General features: G+C 43.6%; 1 protein-coding gene across 2 annotated transcripts in view; it reads right to left on the bottom strand.

The window, feature by feature from the left end:
- RAB4A (RAB4A, member RAS oncogene family) overlaps positions 1–16,987 on the bottom strand; it is a 124,082-nt gene that overhangs the window by 11,690 nt on the left and 95,405 nt on the right. For both annotated transcript variants that reach the window (XM_069769494.1, XM_069769495.1), the window contains one exon: positions 4,358–4,453. In XM_069769494.1, the coding sequence (XP_069625595.1) occupies positions 4,358–4,453 (96 nt within the window). The remainder of the gene's footprint in view (positions 1–4,357; positions 4,454–16,987) is intronic.

The following is a 16,987-nucleotide window of genomic DNA, read 5'->3' as shown; positions in this document are numbered from 1 at the left end:
AAGGAGAAGCTGTATGGGATGGGAAAGAAGCTATTTCTGCAAGCACACCACAAACAGAGTCGGCTGAGGTATGCAAAAGCACATTTGGAGAAGCCAATTTCTTTTTGGAAGAAGGTCCTGTGGACTAATGAAACCAAGATTGAGTTGTTTGGTCATACAAAAAGGCGTTCTGTATGGCGGCCAAAAAACGCAGCATTCCAAGAAAAACACTTGCTACCCACAGTAAAATTTGGTGGAGGTTCCATCATGCTTTGGGGCTGTGTGGCCAATGCCGGCACCGGGAATCTTGTTAAAGTTGAGGGACGCATGGAATCCTCTCAGTATCAGCAGATTCTTGACAATAATGTTCATGAATCAGTGACAAAGTTGAAGTTACGCAGGGGATGGATCTTTCAGCAAGACAATGATCCAAAACACCGCTCCAAATCTACTCAGGCATTCATGCAGAGGAACAATTACACTGTTCTGGAATGGCCATCCCAGTCCCCAGACCTGAATATCATTGAACATTTGTGGAATCATTTGAAGAGGGCTGTCCATGCCCAATGACCATCAAACTTAAATGAACCGGAATTGTTTTGTAAAGAGGAATGGTCAAAAATACCTTCATCCAGGATCTCATTAAAAGCTACAGGAAGCGACTAGAGGCTGTTATTTTTGCAAAAGGAGGATCTACTAAATATTAATGTCTCTTTTCTGGTGGGGTGCCCATACTTATGCACCTGTCAAATTTTGTTTGAATGCAGATTGCACATTTTCTGTTAGTACAATAAACCTCATTTCAAGGCAGAATCATTACTGTGTCCAACAGGTATTAGATATATGAAACTGAAATAGCTGTTGCAAAAAAAAAAATTTTTATAAAACATTCAGCTTAAGATTTTTAGGGGTGCCCAAACTTTTTCATATAACTGTAAATAACATTTCCCACATGTCTACTTTACATCTGTATCATTTTTTAAATAATTTTTTTTGTTAGGAACTTAGAACGGTTCAAAGTTGATCAGCATTTTCTTAACTTTTCCCAACAAAATTTACAAAACCATTTATTTTTATTTTTCTTAGACACATTTGAAGTGTCTTGGGGGATTATATGACAGAAAAATAACCCAAAGTAACACCATTCTAAAAACTGCACCTCTCAATGTGGAAGTGAAAAATAAATGAACATTTTACTTTTTTGGGCACATAGCAGGGTTCGGAAGGGAAGGAACACCTTTTGACTTTTAGAATGCACAAATGCTGGAATCAGAGCAGAAGCCATGTCACATTTAGAAAGGCCCTGATGAGCCTAAATAGTGGAAACTCCCCACAAGTGACCTCATTTTGGAAACTAGACCCCTCAAGGAATGTATCTAGCGGTGTGGTTCGCACTTTAAACCTACAGGTACTTCAGAGAAGTTTATAGCGTTGGACTGGGAAAATGACAAAATAAATTTCTCCATAAAAAACGTTGCTTTTGCCTTCAATTTTTTTTTATTTTCACCGAGTACACCGATACTCCATATGTGGTCAAAAACTACTTTAGAGGGCCAGTGCACATCTCAGGACAGAAGAAGCTCCATATTGGAGTTCAGATTTTGTTGGAATGGTTTGCGGGTGCCATGTCACATTGGCAAAACCCCTGAGGTGCCAGAACAGCAGAAACCCCCCATAAATTATGTCATTTTATAAACTAAACCTCTCAATTAATTCATATAGGGGTGAAATGAGCATGTTGACACCCCATGTGCCTCACAGAAATTTATTCCATTGGGCGGCAAAGAAAGACATTACATTTTTACCGCTAAAATGTTGTTTTAGCCCTAGATTTTTAATTTTGAAAAGGGCTAATAGGAAAAAATGGACCTCTCCTTTTGTTAAGCAATTTCTCATGAGGACACCAGCACCCTCTATGTACCGTAATTAGAAATGACTTTTGAGGAACAGTGCAAAAATCGAAAGGGAAGAAGTGACATATTATAGTGCAGATTTTACCGTTCTGGTTTGCGTGCGGCATGGCCTACTGGGAGAGTGAGATAAATACACACCCCTCAAAGTCCACTTCAACCTCAAATACTTTAAAACCGTTATCTTAATGAAATGGGATAAAAAAATAAATAAAGAAGTTTTACCCCTTCCCGACCTCCGCCGTACTATTACTGCGGAGGTCCGTACCCCCCGCTTTGATGCGGGTTGAGGCGGTGGGCCCGCATCAAAGCTGGAACATGCCAGTTGTTTTGAACAGCTGACATGTGCCCGCAATAGCGATGGGTGGAATCGCGATCCACCCGCCACTATTAACTAGTTAGCGTTTGACAGCGGCATTTAACCGGCGCTTCCGGCCATCGGGCCGGAAATGAGCGCATCACCGACCCCTGTCACATGATCGGGGGTCAGCGATGCATCGCCATAGCAACCAGAGGTAGATCAAAAGTACGTATCTGCACCAAAATGGTATCATTAAAAACGTCAGCTCGGCACGCAAAAAATAAGCCCTCACCTGACCCCAGATCACGAAAAATGGAGACGCTACGGGTAATGGAAAATTGCGCATTTTTATTTTTTTTAAGTAAAGTTTGGAATTTTTTTTTTACCACTTCGATAAAACGAAACCTAGACATTTGGTGTCTATGAACTCGTAATGACCTGGAGAATGAAAATGGCAGGTCCGATTTACCATTTAGTGAACCTAGCAAAAAAGCCAAACAAAAAACAAGTGTAGGATTGCACTTTTTTTGCAATTTCAACGCACTTGGAATTTTTCTCCTGTTTTCTAGTACACGACATGGTAAAGCCAATGATGTCGTTCAAAAGTGCAACTTGTCCCGCAAAAAACAAGCCCTCACATGGCCATATTGACGGAAAAATAAAAAAAGTTATGGCTCTGGGAAGGAGTGGAGCGAAAAACGAGAACTCAAAAACGGAAAAGGGCAAAGTCTTGAAGGGGTTAAAAATGTTGCTTTAGCCCCAAAGTTCTCACTTTTGCAAGAGGTAACACCAAAAAGTGGACCCCACAACAATTTGTTACCCACTTTTTTATGAGTGCAGCGATACCCCAAATGTAGTCAAAAAATTCTGTTTGCACAAACGGCAGGACTTGGAGCAGAAAGAGCAATATTTGAATTTTGGAACACAAATTGGTTGAACTAGATTGCAGGCAACATGTCACATTTGAAAAGCCCCTAAGGTGCCCAAACAGAAGGAAGCCCTGACAACTGACCCCATTTTGGAAATTATCCCCCTCAAGAATTTTGAACCGAAAGGTATTATGCAAAAACGTCATGACACTGAATATGTCATCATTAGTGTTGAGCGCAAGTGCTCGCTAATCGAATTTACATCGGGTACTCGGGTATGCACCGACCAGTGCGGGTGCATGAGTGACATGTCAAATTCCCTATCCTGCATGTTTCGTGGCTGTTAAACTACCCCCCCAAAAATAAATAAAGCATTATGGGCATTGCCAGTGTATGGCAAGCAATCCCCGCATGTTTTTTTTTGGCTTTCAAACAGCCACAAAACATGTGAGGCGGAGACTCAAGCATGTCACTCGAGCACTCGTGATACTCGGTGCATACCCAAGCACCCTGAGGCAAACTCGAGAAGCGAGCACTTGCGCTTAATACTAGTTGTTATATCATCATTTTTTGTTACTTTTGAAAAAACCCAACCCTAACAACAAAAAATGAAAGAAAAGAAAATTATAAAATAAAAGAAATAAATATGACCAAAGGGAACACACAGTAAAAATACCTGCTGTTTCCGGGTGCTGGCTAGCAGATCACTGCGCATGCTCCCCCCCCCCTTTTTTTCAAGATGGGGAGGCAAATGGCCAGGGGAAAGTAGGATGTTCTAAAGGAAGGCGTAGGTATCGGGTGGGGGGTTTAAGATCAGCATTTCTTTTTCCTCTGACATGCATATAATGTCAGAAGAGAGAGAAATTATTTTAATAGCGAGAACACGCTTGTTCATTGAATAACTCCAATCACGTTATCGGGGAGTGGAAAATCCGGCCCTTGTAATATTCTAAAGGGTCTCGGCTATCCCTGGCGGTAGCGGAGACCCGGAGATTTTCGGACTCTGCGGGGCACTATAGGCTTATTCCTGCACTGTTTTAAAATGGCGATGAGGGAATAAAGCCTCTTAGCGGCTGCCGTTTCTATGCGTACCGGCGGTCGTTAAGTGGTTAAAATAGTCATCCTACAACTCAAATCGCAATATAAATAGATTTCGAAGAACTCAATATAGAGGTACCAACTATCAAACTTTCAATAAGCAGGGGAAAATAAATATACATAAACACTAACAGGACATTGCCATGAAAAATATAAAATAAAAATATATAAAATGCTTATATTCCATTCCCACAGTTCACCTGATTCAATCTTGTTTAATATTTTCCTAGCACATTGAACAAATGCTTCCTCCACATTTTCGCCTGTAAGCGCACTTGTCTCCAAAAACATCAACTCTAGGAAAAGAAAAAAAAATCAATTTTAAAATCAACGTTGTATTATGGAAATTGTGCATATATTTAGAACAAGACCAAATAAGGAAACAAGCTTAGGATGTGCTTGTTTTTTTTCAATCGTTATTAAACAGACTATGAATATACACATATAATATATAGTGGGTATATACAAATGTATACTATATATACACTCGAGTATAAGCCAAGGCACCCAACTTTACCATAAAAAAACTGGGAAACCGTATTGACTCGAGTATAAGCCGGGTATGCATTGTCCCCTCATCCCTATCCTGGTGCGCATTGTCCCCTCATCCTCTTCTTGGTATGCATGGCCCTATCCCTCATTCCTGCATGGCCCCCTGATCCCTATGCATGGCTACTGTAATGTGAATATAAAAATGGCTATTTTGAGTCGATTTTGAAATATATTGAATGCATTCAGACCATTACAGAGAAGCATTTCTTGCTATACATTTACAGACAGGCAATGCTCATTGTAACACAATCTTGAGAGCTGTTTATTTATTGTCTGAAGACCTTCGAGTTTACAAACAGTTTGAAGTTTGTTTGTTATTGTAAAACAGTAAGGTTTATTTAACCTCTGTCTGTGGTGGGTTTATCTAACCCTTGTGGGCTTTTATGTATCTATGGGTTTATGGCCCATTGTCTGATGTATGACTGATATCTTGGTCTCATCCTATCTTGAAAGCTGGCCACTTGAAGGGCAGGGTGAAACCAAATGAAACATAGTGCAAATCACTATATAAGGCCAGAGAAAAATTACTAAGACAGAAGCATAAACTGGTGTCCCTGTACTTACATGTGTACAGTGTTTGATACCTGCATAAGTGGGGACGCCCGTGCAGTGTTGTGAATTTTCCAGGGGTTCTCTGTGTTGCTTCTCTGATTTTCCAGACGGATGATGTTTAAAAGCTCCTTGGTGACGGATGATGTGAGTATATGTACTTAATCATTATATGTATTTAATCCTTATATGTTCTTAATCATTATATGCATTTAATCCTTATATGTTCTTAATCATTATATGAATTTAATCCTTATACTGTATGTACTTTGTATCTTAAAATATACAAAGGTGTACGCAATCATACTATTCAATTATACCATTTCTTTAATTTTGTACTTTGAAATAAAATTGTGTTATATCGCAAGTAGTAGCCTTCTTTAAAGCCGTATCCGAACCTTAGTATTAGAAACTTGGCAATACAGCTACTCATCCCTATCCTCTTACACATGCCTCTTCGTTCTTATCCTGGTATGCATGGCCCCCTCCCTTATCCCTATCCTGGTATGCATGGCCTTCTCATCCTCAACCTGGTATGCATGGCCTCCTCATCCCCATCCTGGTATGCATGGCCCCAGATCCCTATCCTTTTATTAATGGCTACTCATCTCTATCTTCTTATGCGTGCCTCCTCTTCCTTATCCTGGTATGCACGGCCTACTCATCCCTATCCTGGTGTGCATGGCCTCCTCATCCCTATCCTTGTATGCACGGCTACTCATCCCTATCCTGGTATACATGGCCTCCTCAGCCCTATCCTTGTATGCATGGCTACTCATCCCTATCCTGGTATACATGGCCTCCTCGTCCCTATCCTGATATGCATGGCTCCTTGTCCCTATCCTGGTCTGTATGGCTCCTCGTCCCTATCCTGGTCTGTATGGCTCCTCATCCCTATCCTTGTACAGGTCCTTCTCAAAAAATTAGCATATAGTGTTAAATTTCATTATTTACCATAATGTAATGATTACAATTAAACTTTCAGATATTATAGATTCATTATCCACCAACTGAAATTTGTCACATCTTTTATTGTTTTAATACTGATGATTTTGGCATACAACTCCTGATAACCCAAAAAACCTGTCTCAATAAATTAGCATATTTCACCCATCCAATCAAATAAAAGTGTTTTTTAATAACAAACAAAAAAACCATCAAATAATAATGTTCAGTTATGCACTCAATACTTGGTCGGGAATCCTTTGGCAGAAATGACTGCTTCAATGCGGCGTGGCATGGAGGCAATCAGCCTGTGACACTGCTGAGATGTTATGGAGGCCCAGGATGCTTCAATAGCGGCCTTAAGCTCATCCAGAGTGTTGGGTCTTGCATCTCTCAACTTTCTCTTCACAATATCCCACAGATTCTCTATGGGGTTCAGGTCAGGAGAGTTGGCAGGCCAATTGAGCACAGTAATACCATGGTCAGTAAACCATTTACCAGTGGTTTTGGCACTGTGAGCAGGTGCCAGGTCGTGCTGAAAAATGAAATCTTCATCTCCATAAAGCATTTCAGCCGATGGAAGCATGAAGTGCTCCAAAATCTCCTGATAGCTAGCTGCATTGACCCTGCCCTTGATGAAACACAGTGGACCAACACCAGCAGCTGACATGGCACCCCACACCATCACTGACTGTGGGTACTTGACACTGGACTTCAGGCATTTTGGCATTTCCTTCTCCCCAGTCTTCCTCCAGACTCTGGCACCTTGATTTCCGAATGACATGCAAAATTTGCTTTCATCAGAAAAAAGTACTTGGGACCACTTAGCAACAGTCCAGTGCTGCTTCTCTGTAGCCCATTTCGGCACCTGTAGCCCATTTCCTGCACACGCCTGTGCACGGTGGCTCTGGATGTTTCCACACCAGACTCAGTCCACTGCTTCCTCAGGTTCCTCAAGGTCTGGAATCGGTCCTTCTCCACAATCTTCCTCAGGGTCCGGTCTCCTCTTCTCGTTGTACAGCGTTTTCTGCCACATTGTTTCCTTCCAACAGACTTACCATTGAGGTGCCTTGATACAGCACTCTGGGAACTGCCTATTTGTTGAGAAATTTCTTTCTGGGTCTTACCCTCTTGCTTGAGGGTGTCAATGATGGCCTTCTTGACATCTGTCAGGTCGCTAGTCTTACCCATGATGGGGGTTTTGAGTAATGAACCAGGCAGGGAGTTTATAAAAGCCTCAGGTATCTTTTGCATGTGTTTAGAGTTAATTAGTTGATTCAGAAGATTAGGGTAATAGGTCGTTTAGAGAACCTTTTCTTGATATGCTAATTTATTGAGACAGGTTTTTTGGGTTATCAGGAGTTGTATGCCAAAATCATCAGTATTTAAACAATAAAAGACGTGACAAATTTCAGTTGGTGGATAATGAATCTATAATATATGAAAGTTTAATTGTAATCATTACATTATGGTAAATAATGAAATTTAACACTATATGCTAATTTTTTGAGAAGGACCTGTATACATGGCTCATCATCCCTATTCTGGTATGCATGGTCCCCTCATCCCTATCCTGGTATGCATGGCTCATTATCTCTATCCTGGTATGCATTGCCCCAAGCAGTAAAACATAAAATTAAACTATCCTACTTACCGTTTCTGTGCACACTCGCAGCGTCTTTTTCCGATGCCAGCAGCTGCGGAAGGATCACGTGTGCCCACTGCTAAAGAGAAATGAATATTCACTGCGCATTTCTCTTTATTAGAGGGCACAGTAGTCGCAGCCGACGGCTTCCTGCTCACGTGTGCCGCTATATAAGTGAATGTTCACTGCACTTCACGCCCATGGCGTGCATTGCATATATTTTCCCTTGAGTGGCGGGCCCACTAATCTTTACATTTTAGAATTACAACAATTCTGCAAAGTGCTGCAGAATATGTTGGCACTATAGAAATACAATTACCGTATATACTCGAGTATAAGCCGAGACCCCTAATTTTGCCACAAAAAACTGGGAAAACTTAATGACTCGAGTATAAGCCTAGGGTGGAAAATGCAGCAGCTACTGGTAAATGTGAAAAATACAAATAGATACCAATAAAAGTAAAATTAATTGAGACATCAGTAGGTTGTGTTTTTGAATATCCATATTGAATCAGGAGCCCCATATAATGCTCCATACAGTTCATGATGGGCCCCATATAATGCTCCATAAAGTTTATGATGGGCCCCATAAGATGCTCCATATTAAAATATGCCCCATATAATGCTGCACAAAAGCAGATTATGGCCCCATAAGAAGCTCCATGTAGACATTTGCCCCATATAAAGCTGCACAAACATTGATTATGGCCCCATAAGATGCTCCATGTAGACATTTGCCCCATATGCTGTTGCTGCGATAATAATAAATAAATAACATTCACCTCTCGTCGCTCAGGCCCCTGGCACTTGCTATATTCACCTGCTCCCCCCGTTCCACCACCGCTGGCTGCCTCTTCTCCATTCTCTGCACTGACTGTTCAGGCAGAGGGCGTAGCGCACACTAATCGCGTCATCGCGCCCTCTGACCTGAGCGTCAGGGCAGAGGACGGGGAAGACAGCGGCGGTGGTGGAATGGGGAGCAGGTGAATATCGCACACTGCGTTATAGTCACCTACTCCTGGCGGGGTCCTTGGTTCCCCAGCACCGGCAGCTTCTTCCTGTATTGAGCGATCACATGGTACCGCTCATTATAGTAATGAATATGCGGCTCCACCCCTATGGGAGTGGAGTGGTGTCCATATTCATTACTGTAATGAGCAGTACCATGTTACCGCTCACTACAGGAAAAAGCTGCAGGCGCTGGGGAAAAAGGGACTGCGCCAGGAGCAGGTGAGTATGATTACACAGCTGGTGCTCTACCTCCCCTGCCGACCCCTGGGTATGACTCGAGTATAAGCAGAGAGGGGCAATTTCAGCCTAAAAAAATGGGCTGAAATTCTCGGCTTATACTCGAGTATATACGGTATTATTACTATTAATTGAGCCACATTGGAGCATTCTGAACATGAACAGTCTTTTTAAGGTAATGCCAGAGCACCTCAATTGGATTAAGGTCACCACAAACTATGCCACTCCAAAGTCTGAATTTGTTTTTCTTAAGCCATTCTGAGATGGACTTGCTGGTGTGTTTTGGAGCATTGTCCTGCTGCATAACCCAAGTGCACTTCAGCTTGAGGTCATGGGCATTCTCCTTCAGGATTTTTTGGTAGACCGCAGAATTCATGGTTCCATTTACCACAGCAATTTTTCCAAATACTGAAACAGCAAAACTGCCCCATACCATCACACTATCATCGCCTTATTTTACAGTTGGTATAATGTTCCTTTTCCCAGATGTAATAGGACGCACACCTTTTAAATGTTCAACTTTTGTCTTGTCAGTCCACAGAGTATTCTCCCAAAAGTCTGCAAAACTGAAACGACCCTTTATGTTCTTCTTGCTCAACAGTGGTTTTAGTCTTGGAACTCTGCCATGCAGGCCACTTTTTGCCCAGTCTCTTTCTTAGGCCACATTCCCACCTTCAGTATTTGGTCAGTATTTTACATCAGTAATTGTAAGCCAAAACCAGAAGTGGACCAATAAGAGGAAAATTATAATAGAAACACATGCACAACTTCTGCATTTTTCACCCACTCCTGATTTTGGTTTACAAATACTGATGTGAAATACTGACAAAAAATACTGAAGGTGGGAACTTGGCATTATGGTGGAGTCATGAATACTGAACTTAACTGAGGCAAGTGAGGCCAGCAGTACTTTGGATGTTTTTATGGAGTCTTTTGTGACCTCTTGGATGAGTCATCACTGAGCTCTTGGGGTAATTTTGATTGGCCGGCCAGTCCTGGGAATGTTCACCACTGTTCCATGTTTTCACCATTTGTGGATAAAGGCTCTCACTGTGGTTTGCTGGAGCCCCAAAAGCTTTAGAAACGGCTTTATAACATTTTTCAGACTGACAGATCTCAATTACTTTGCTTCTCATTTGTTCCAGAATTTCTTTGGTCTAGCTTTTGAGGATCTTTTGATCTACTTCACTTTGTCAGGCAGGTCCTATTTAAATGATTTCTTGATTGAGAACATGTGTGTGTGGCAGTAATCAGGCCTTGGTGTGGCTAGAGAAATTAACCCAGCATCCCAAAAATGTGATAAACCACAGTTAATTTGTGTTTTAAGGGGGGGGGGGGGGCAGTCACTTTTTCACATAGGGCTCTGTAGGTTTGGATGTATTTTTCTCTTAATAATAAATACCTTCATTTAAAACATGCATTTTGTGTTTACTTGTGTATCTTTGTCTAATATTTAAGTTTGTTTGGGGATCTGAAACATTTAAGCGCGACAAACATGCAAAAGAATAGGAAATCAGGAAGGGTGCAAACAGTTTTTCACACAACTGTATATATATACACAGACATATATACCTACACAGCAGAGGCGTTGCTAGGGTTCTGGTTCAGGGGGGGTGAAGCTTCTGAGTGGGCCCCTAACCAGGTAATCTTGATTACAACTCGATGACACACCCAAATAGTGGAGGAGAACCACAGCAGATGACCGCTGAATGAAAATGAAAATAATCTCTATGTAAAGACCAATATTGATATTACCGCCATATGGTCAGTGGTAGATCCCAGTCCTACAGAACATATGAGATCACAGCACAGTTACAGTTTATGACTTACCGCTGACATTCTTTATGACGGAATCGTTCATTTTTCCTCACCTTTTCCATCTGGCCCAGACTGACATGACAACTTCTTCCAGCCACGACTCGGCTGCAGAGAATACGACAAAGACACATTTCACTTCTCATATTCCAGACCCATCACCATCTATTCCCAACCTGCACAAACTCCTTATCCTACGGATACCCCAATACTGAGCCGCTGCTGCCGTATGTGACCCTAATACTGCACCTGCTGGGTGGTTCTCTGTGCCTTCTAAATTCTAAAGCACCTCTCTATAATATAGTAATGCTGTATGCAAGTGCCCTAGAAACCAGTGCCCATATTTTGCCCCCTAGAAAGCGGTTTTGCCCTGTATGCCCCTTTGATAATCACAGTAACCTGAGTTCCCCTATAACAATAAGTGCCCACTTAACATTTGATAATGTCCGGAGTCTCCCCCCTGTACAGATCCCCTTTACACAGCATGATGCTCTCTTAGGCCGGTTTCACACGTCAGTGGCTCCGGTACGTGAGGTGACAGTTTCCTCACGTAACGGAGCCACTGACATACGTAGACGCATTAAAATCAATGCATCTGTGCAGAGGTCATTGATTTTTTGCGGACCGTGTCTCTGTGTGCCAAACACGGAGACATGTCAGTGTTCGTGGGAGCGCACGGATTACACGGACCCATTAAAGTCAATGGGTCTGTGTAAAACACGTACCGCACACGGACGTTGTCCGTGTGCAGTCCGTGTGCCGTGCAGGAGACAGCGCTCCAGTAAGCGCTGTCCCCCCCCACATGGTGCTGAAGCCACGATTCATATCTTCTGTGAAGCAGCGTTTGCTGCAGAGAAGATATGAATAATCCATTTTTTTTGTGGTTTTTCGTGTATAAAATAAAGGTTCATGTCCCCACCCCCTGTGTGCCCCCCCGCTGTTCTGAAAATACTCACCCGGATCCATCGTTGGCTGTCGCTGCTTCCTCTCCTGGCCGCACCTTCTACTGTATGCGGTCACGTGGGGCCGCCGATTACAGTCATGAATATGCGGCTCCACCTCCCATAGGGGTGGAGCCGCATATTCATTACTGTAAATGAGCGGCCCCACGTGACCGCATACAGTAGAAGGTGCGGCCAGGAGAGGAAGCAGCGACAGCCAACGAGGGATCCGGGTGAGTATTTTCAGAACAGCAGTGGGCGCACAGGGGGTGGGGACATGGACCTTTATTTTATACACGAAAAACCACAAAAAAATGGATTATTCATATCTTCTCTGCAGCAAACGCTGCTGCACAGAAGATATGAATCGCGGTATCAGCACGATGCAGGGGACAGCGCTAAACTTTAGCGCTGTCTCCTGCACGCTTCGTGTGGTACCCAGCGGGCACACGGGCAGCACACATGTGCCACACTGATGTGCCACAGAAACGCAGGGGCACATTGACACGGATAATTCCGGTACCGGAATTATCTGGACGTGTGGGACTGCCCTTAGGCCGGTTTCACACGTCAGTGGCTCCGGTACGTGAAGTGACAGTTTCCTCACATACCGGAGCCACTGACACACATACAGACATTAACCCCTTCATGACCCAGCCTATTTTGACCTTAAAGACCTTGCCGTTTTTTGCAATTCTGACCAGTGTCCCTTTATGAGGTAATAACTCAGGAACGCTTCAACGGATCCTAGCGGTTCTGAGAATGTTTTTTCGTGACATATTGGGCTTCATGTTAGTGGTAAATTTAGGTCAATAAATTCTGTGTTTATTTGTGATAAAAACGGAAATTTTGCCAAAATTTTGAAAATTTCCCAATTTTCACATTTTGAATTTTTATTCTGTTAAACCAGAGAGTTATGTGACACAAAATAGTTAATAAATAACATTTCCCACATGTATACTTTACATCAGCACAATTTTGGAAACAAAATTTTTTTTTGCAAGGAAGTTATAAGGGTTAAAATTTGACCAGCGATTTCTCATTTTTACAACGAAATTTACAAAACCATTTTTTTTAGGGACCACCTCACATTTGAAGTCTGTTTGAGGGGTCTATATGGCTGAAAATACCCAAAAGTGACACCATTCTAAAAAATGCACCCCTCAAGGTACTCAAAACCACATTCAAGAAGTTTATTAACCCTTCAGGTACTTCACAGCAGCAGAAGTAACATGAAAGGAAAAAATGAACATTTAACTTTTTAGTCACAAAAATTATATTTTAGCAACAATTTTTTTATTTTCCCAATGGTAAAAGGAGAAACTGAACCACGAAAGTTGTTGTCCAATTTGTCCTGAGTACGTTGATACCTTATATGTGGGGGTAAACCACTGTTTGGGCGCACGGCAGGGCTTGAAAGGGAAGGAGCGCCATTTGACTTTGAATGAAAAATTGGCTCCACTCTTTAGCGGACACCATGTCACGTTTGGAGAGCCCCCGTGTGCCTAAAAATTGGAGCTCCCCTACAAGTGACCTCATTTTGGAAACTAGACGCCCCAAGGAACTTATCTAGATGCATAGTGAGCACTTTGAACCCCCAGGTGCTTCACAAATTGATCCGTAAAAATGAAAATACTTTTTTTTCACAAAAAAATTCTTTTAGCCTCAATTTTTTCATTTTTACATGGGCAACAGGATAAAATGGATCCTAAAATTTGTTGGGCAATTTCTCCCGAGTACACCGATATCTCACATGTGGGGGTAAACCACTGTTTGGCCAAATGGTAAGGCTTGGAAGGGAAGGAGCGCCATTTGACTTTTTGAATGAAAAATTATCTCCATCATTAGCGGACACCATGTCGCTTTTGGAGAGCCCCTGTGTGCCTAAACATTGGAGCTCCCCCACAAGTGACCCCATTTTGGAAACTAGACCCCCCAAGGAACTTATCTAGATGCATATTGAGCACTTTAAACCCCCAGGTGCTTCACAGAAGTTTATAACGCAGAGCCAAGAAAATAAAAAATAATTTTTCTTTCCTCAAAAATTATTTTTTAGGCTGGAATTTCCTACTTTGCCAAGGGTAAAAGGAGAAATTGGACACTAAATGTTGTTGTCCAGTTTGTCCTGAGTACGCTGATACCCCATATGTGGGGGTAAACCACTGTTTGGGCGCACGGCAGGGCTCGGAAGGGAAGGCACGCCATTTGGCTTTTTAAATGGAAAATTAGCTCCAATCATTAGCGGACACCATGTCACGTTTGGAGAGCCCCTGTGTGCCTAAACATTGGAGATCCCCCACAAATGACCCCATTTTGGAAACTAGACCCCCAAATGAACTCATCTAGATGTGTGGTGAGGACTTTGAACCCCCAAGTGCTTCACAGAAGTTTATAATGCAGAGCCGTGAAAATAATAAATACGTTTTCTTTCCTCAAAAATAATTATTTAGCCCAGAATTTTTTAATTTTCCCAAGGGTAACAGGAGAAATTTGACCCCAATATTTGTTGTCCAGTTTCTCCTGAGTACGGTGATACCCCATATGTGGGGGTAAACTACTGTTTGGGCACATGCCGGGGCTCAGAAGGGAAGTAGTGACTTTTGAAATGCAGACTTTGATGGAATGGTCTGCGGGCGTCACGTTGAGTTTACAGAGCCCCTGGCATGCCTAAACAGTAGAAACCCCCCACACGTGACCCCATTTTAGAAACTAGACCCCCCAAGGAACTTATCTAGATATGTGGTGAGCACTTTGAACCCCCAAGTGCTTCACAGACGTTTACAACGCAGAGCCGTGAAAATAAAAAATCATTTTTCTTTCCTCAAAAATGATGTTTTAGCAAGCAATTTTTTATTTTCACAAGGGTAACAGGAGAAATTGGACCCCAGTAATTGTTGCGCAGTTTGACCTGAGTACACTGATACCCCATATGTGGGGGTAAACCACTGTTTGGGCGCACGTCGGGGCTCGGAAGTGAGGGAGCACCATTTGACTTTTTGAATACAAGATTGGCTGGAATCAATGGTGGCGCCATGTTGCGTTTGGAGACCCCTGATGTGCCTAAAGAGTGGAAACCCCTCAATTTTATCTCCAACCCTAACCCCAACACACCCCTAACCCTTATCCCAACTGTAGCCATAACCCCAATCACAACCCTAACCACAACCCTAATTCCAACCCTCACCCTAAGGCTATGTGCCCACGTTGCGGATTCGTGTGAGATTTTTCAGCATTATTTTTGAAAAATCCACAGGTAAAAGGCACTGCATTTTACCTGCGGATTTACCACGGATTTCCAGTGTTTTTTGTGCGGATTTCACCTGTGGATTCCTATTGAGGAACAGGTGTAAAACGCTGTGGAATCTGCACAAAGAATTGACATGCTGCGGAAAATACAACGCAGCGTTTCCGCGCGGTATTTTCCATAATTTGGGCACAGCGGATTTGGTTTTCCATAGGTTTACATGGAACTGTAAACCTGATGGAACACTGCTGCGAATCCGCAGCGGCCAATCCGCTGCGGATCCGCAGCCAAATCTGCACCGTGTGCACATAGCCTAATTCTAAAGGTATGTGCACACGCTGCGGAAAACGCTGCGGATCCGCAGCAGTTTCCCATGAGTTTACAGTTCAATGTAAACCTATGGGAAACAAAAATCGCTGTACACATGTTGCAGAAAAACTGCACGGAAACGCAGCGGTTTACATTCTGCAGCATGTCACTTCTTTCTGCAGATTCCGCAGCGGTTTTACAACTGCTCCAATAGAAAATCGCAGTTGTAAAACCGCAGTGAAATGCGCAGAAAAACCGCGGTAAATCCGCCATAAATCCGCAGCGGTTTAGCACTGCGGATTTATCAAATCCGCAGAGGAACATAATATGTATGCACATACCGAAACCCTAACCCTATTCTAACCTTAGTGGGAAAAAAAAAAAAATCTTTATTTTTTTTATTGTCCCTACCTATGGGGGTGACAAAGGGGGGGGGGTCATTTATTATTTTTTTTATTTTGATCACTGTGATAGATTATATCTCAGTGATCAAAATGCACTTTGGAACGAATCTGCCGGCCGATTCGGCGGGCGCACTGCGCATGCGCCCGCCATTTTGGAAGATGGCGGCACCCAGGGAGAAGACGGACGGACGCCGGCAGGATCGGTAAGTATGATGGGGTGGGGGGAGCACGGGAGGGTGGATCGGAGCATGGGGGGGTGGATCGGAGCAAGGGGGTGGAACGGAGCACGGGGGGGTGGATCGGAGCAAGGGGGGGGTGGATCGGAGTGCAGGTGGGTTGGATCGGAGCACAGGGGGGTGATTGGAGCACGGGGGGAGCGGACAAGAGCACGGGGGGAGCGGAGTACAGGACGGAGGGGAGCCGAAGCAGTGTACCGGACAGATCGGTGGCTTGGGGGGGCGATCGGTGGGGTGGGGTGGTGGCACATTAGTGTTTCCAGCCATGGCCGATGATATTGCAGCATCAGCCATGGCTGGATTGTAATATTTCACCAGTTTTAATAGGTGAAATATTACAAATCGCTCTGATTGGCTGTTGAAAGTGAAACTGTCAATCAGAGCGATCGTAGCCACTGGGGGGTGAAGCCACCCCCCCTGGGCTAAACTACCACTCCCCCTGTCCCTGCAGATCGGGTGAAATGGGAGTTAACCCTTTCACCCGATCTGCAGGGACGCGATCTTTCCATGACGCCACATAGGCGTCATGGGTCGGATTGGCACAGACTTTCATGACGCCTACGTGGCGTCATGGGTTGGGAAGGGGTTAAAATCAATGCATCTGTGCAGATGTCATTGATTTTTTGCGGACCGTGTCTCCGTGTGCCAAACACGGAGACATGTCAGTGTTCGTGGGAGCGCACGGATTACACGGACCCATTAAAGTCAATGGGTCCGTGTAAAACACGTACCGCACACGGACGTTGTCCGTGTGCAGTCCGTGTGCCGTGCAGGAGACAGCGCTGCATTAAGCGCTGTCCCCCCCGCTGGTACTGAAATCCGCCATTCATATCTTCCCTGCAGCAGCGTTTGCTGTAGAGAAGATATGAATAACAGTGTGTAAAATCCAGATCCAGGTCCCCACCCCCCTCCCACTCCCTGTGCGCCCCCCCCCCCCCCCAG

The sequence above is a fragment of the Ranitomeya imitator genome, chromosome 5 (genome assembly GCF_032444005.1).
Source record: "Ranitomeya imitator isolate aRanImi1 chromosome 5, aRanImi1.pri, whole genome shotgun sequence".
Classification (NCBI taxonomy): Eukaryota; Metazoa; Chordata; class Amphibia; order Anura; family Dendrobatidae; genus Ranitomeya; species Ranitomeya imitator.
Note: the sequence above shows the minus strand (reverse complement) of the source record. Positions and strands in the feature narration are given on the sequence as shown.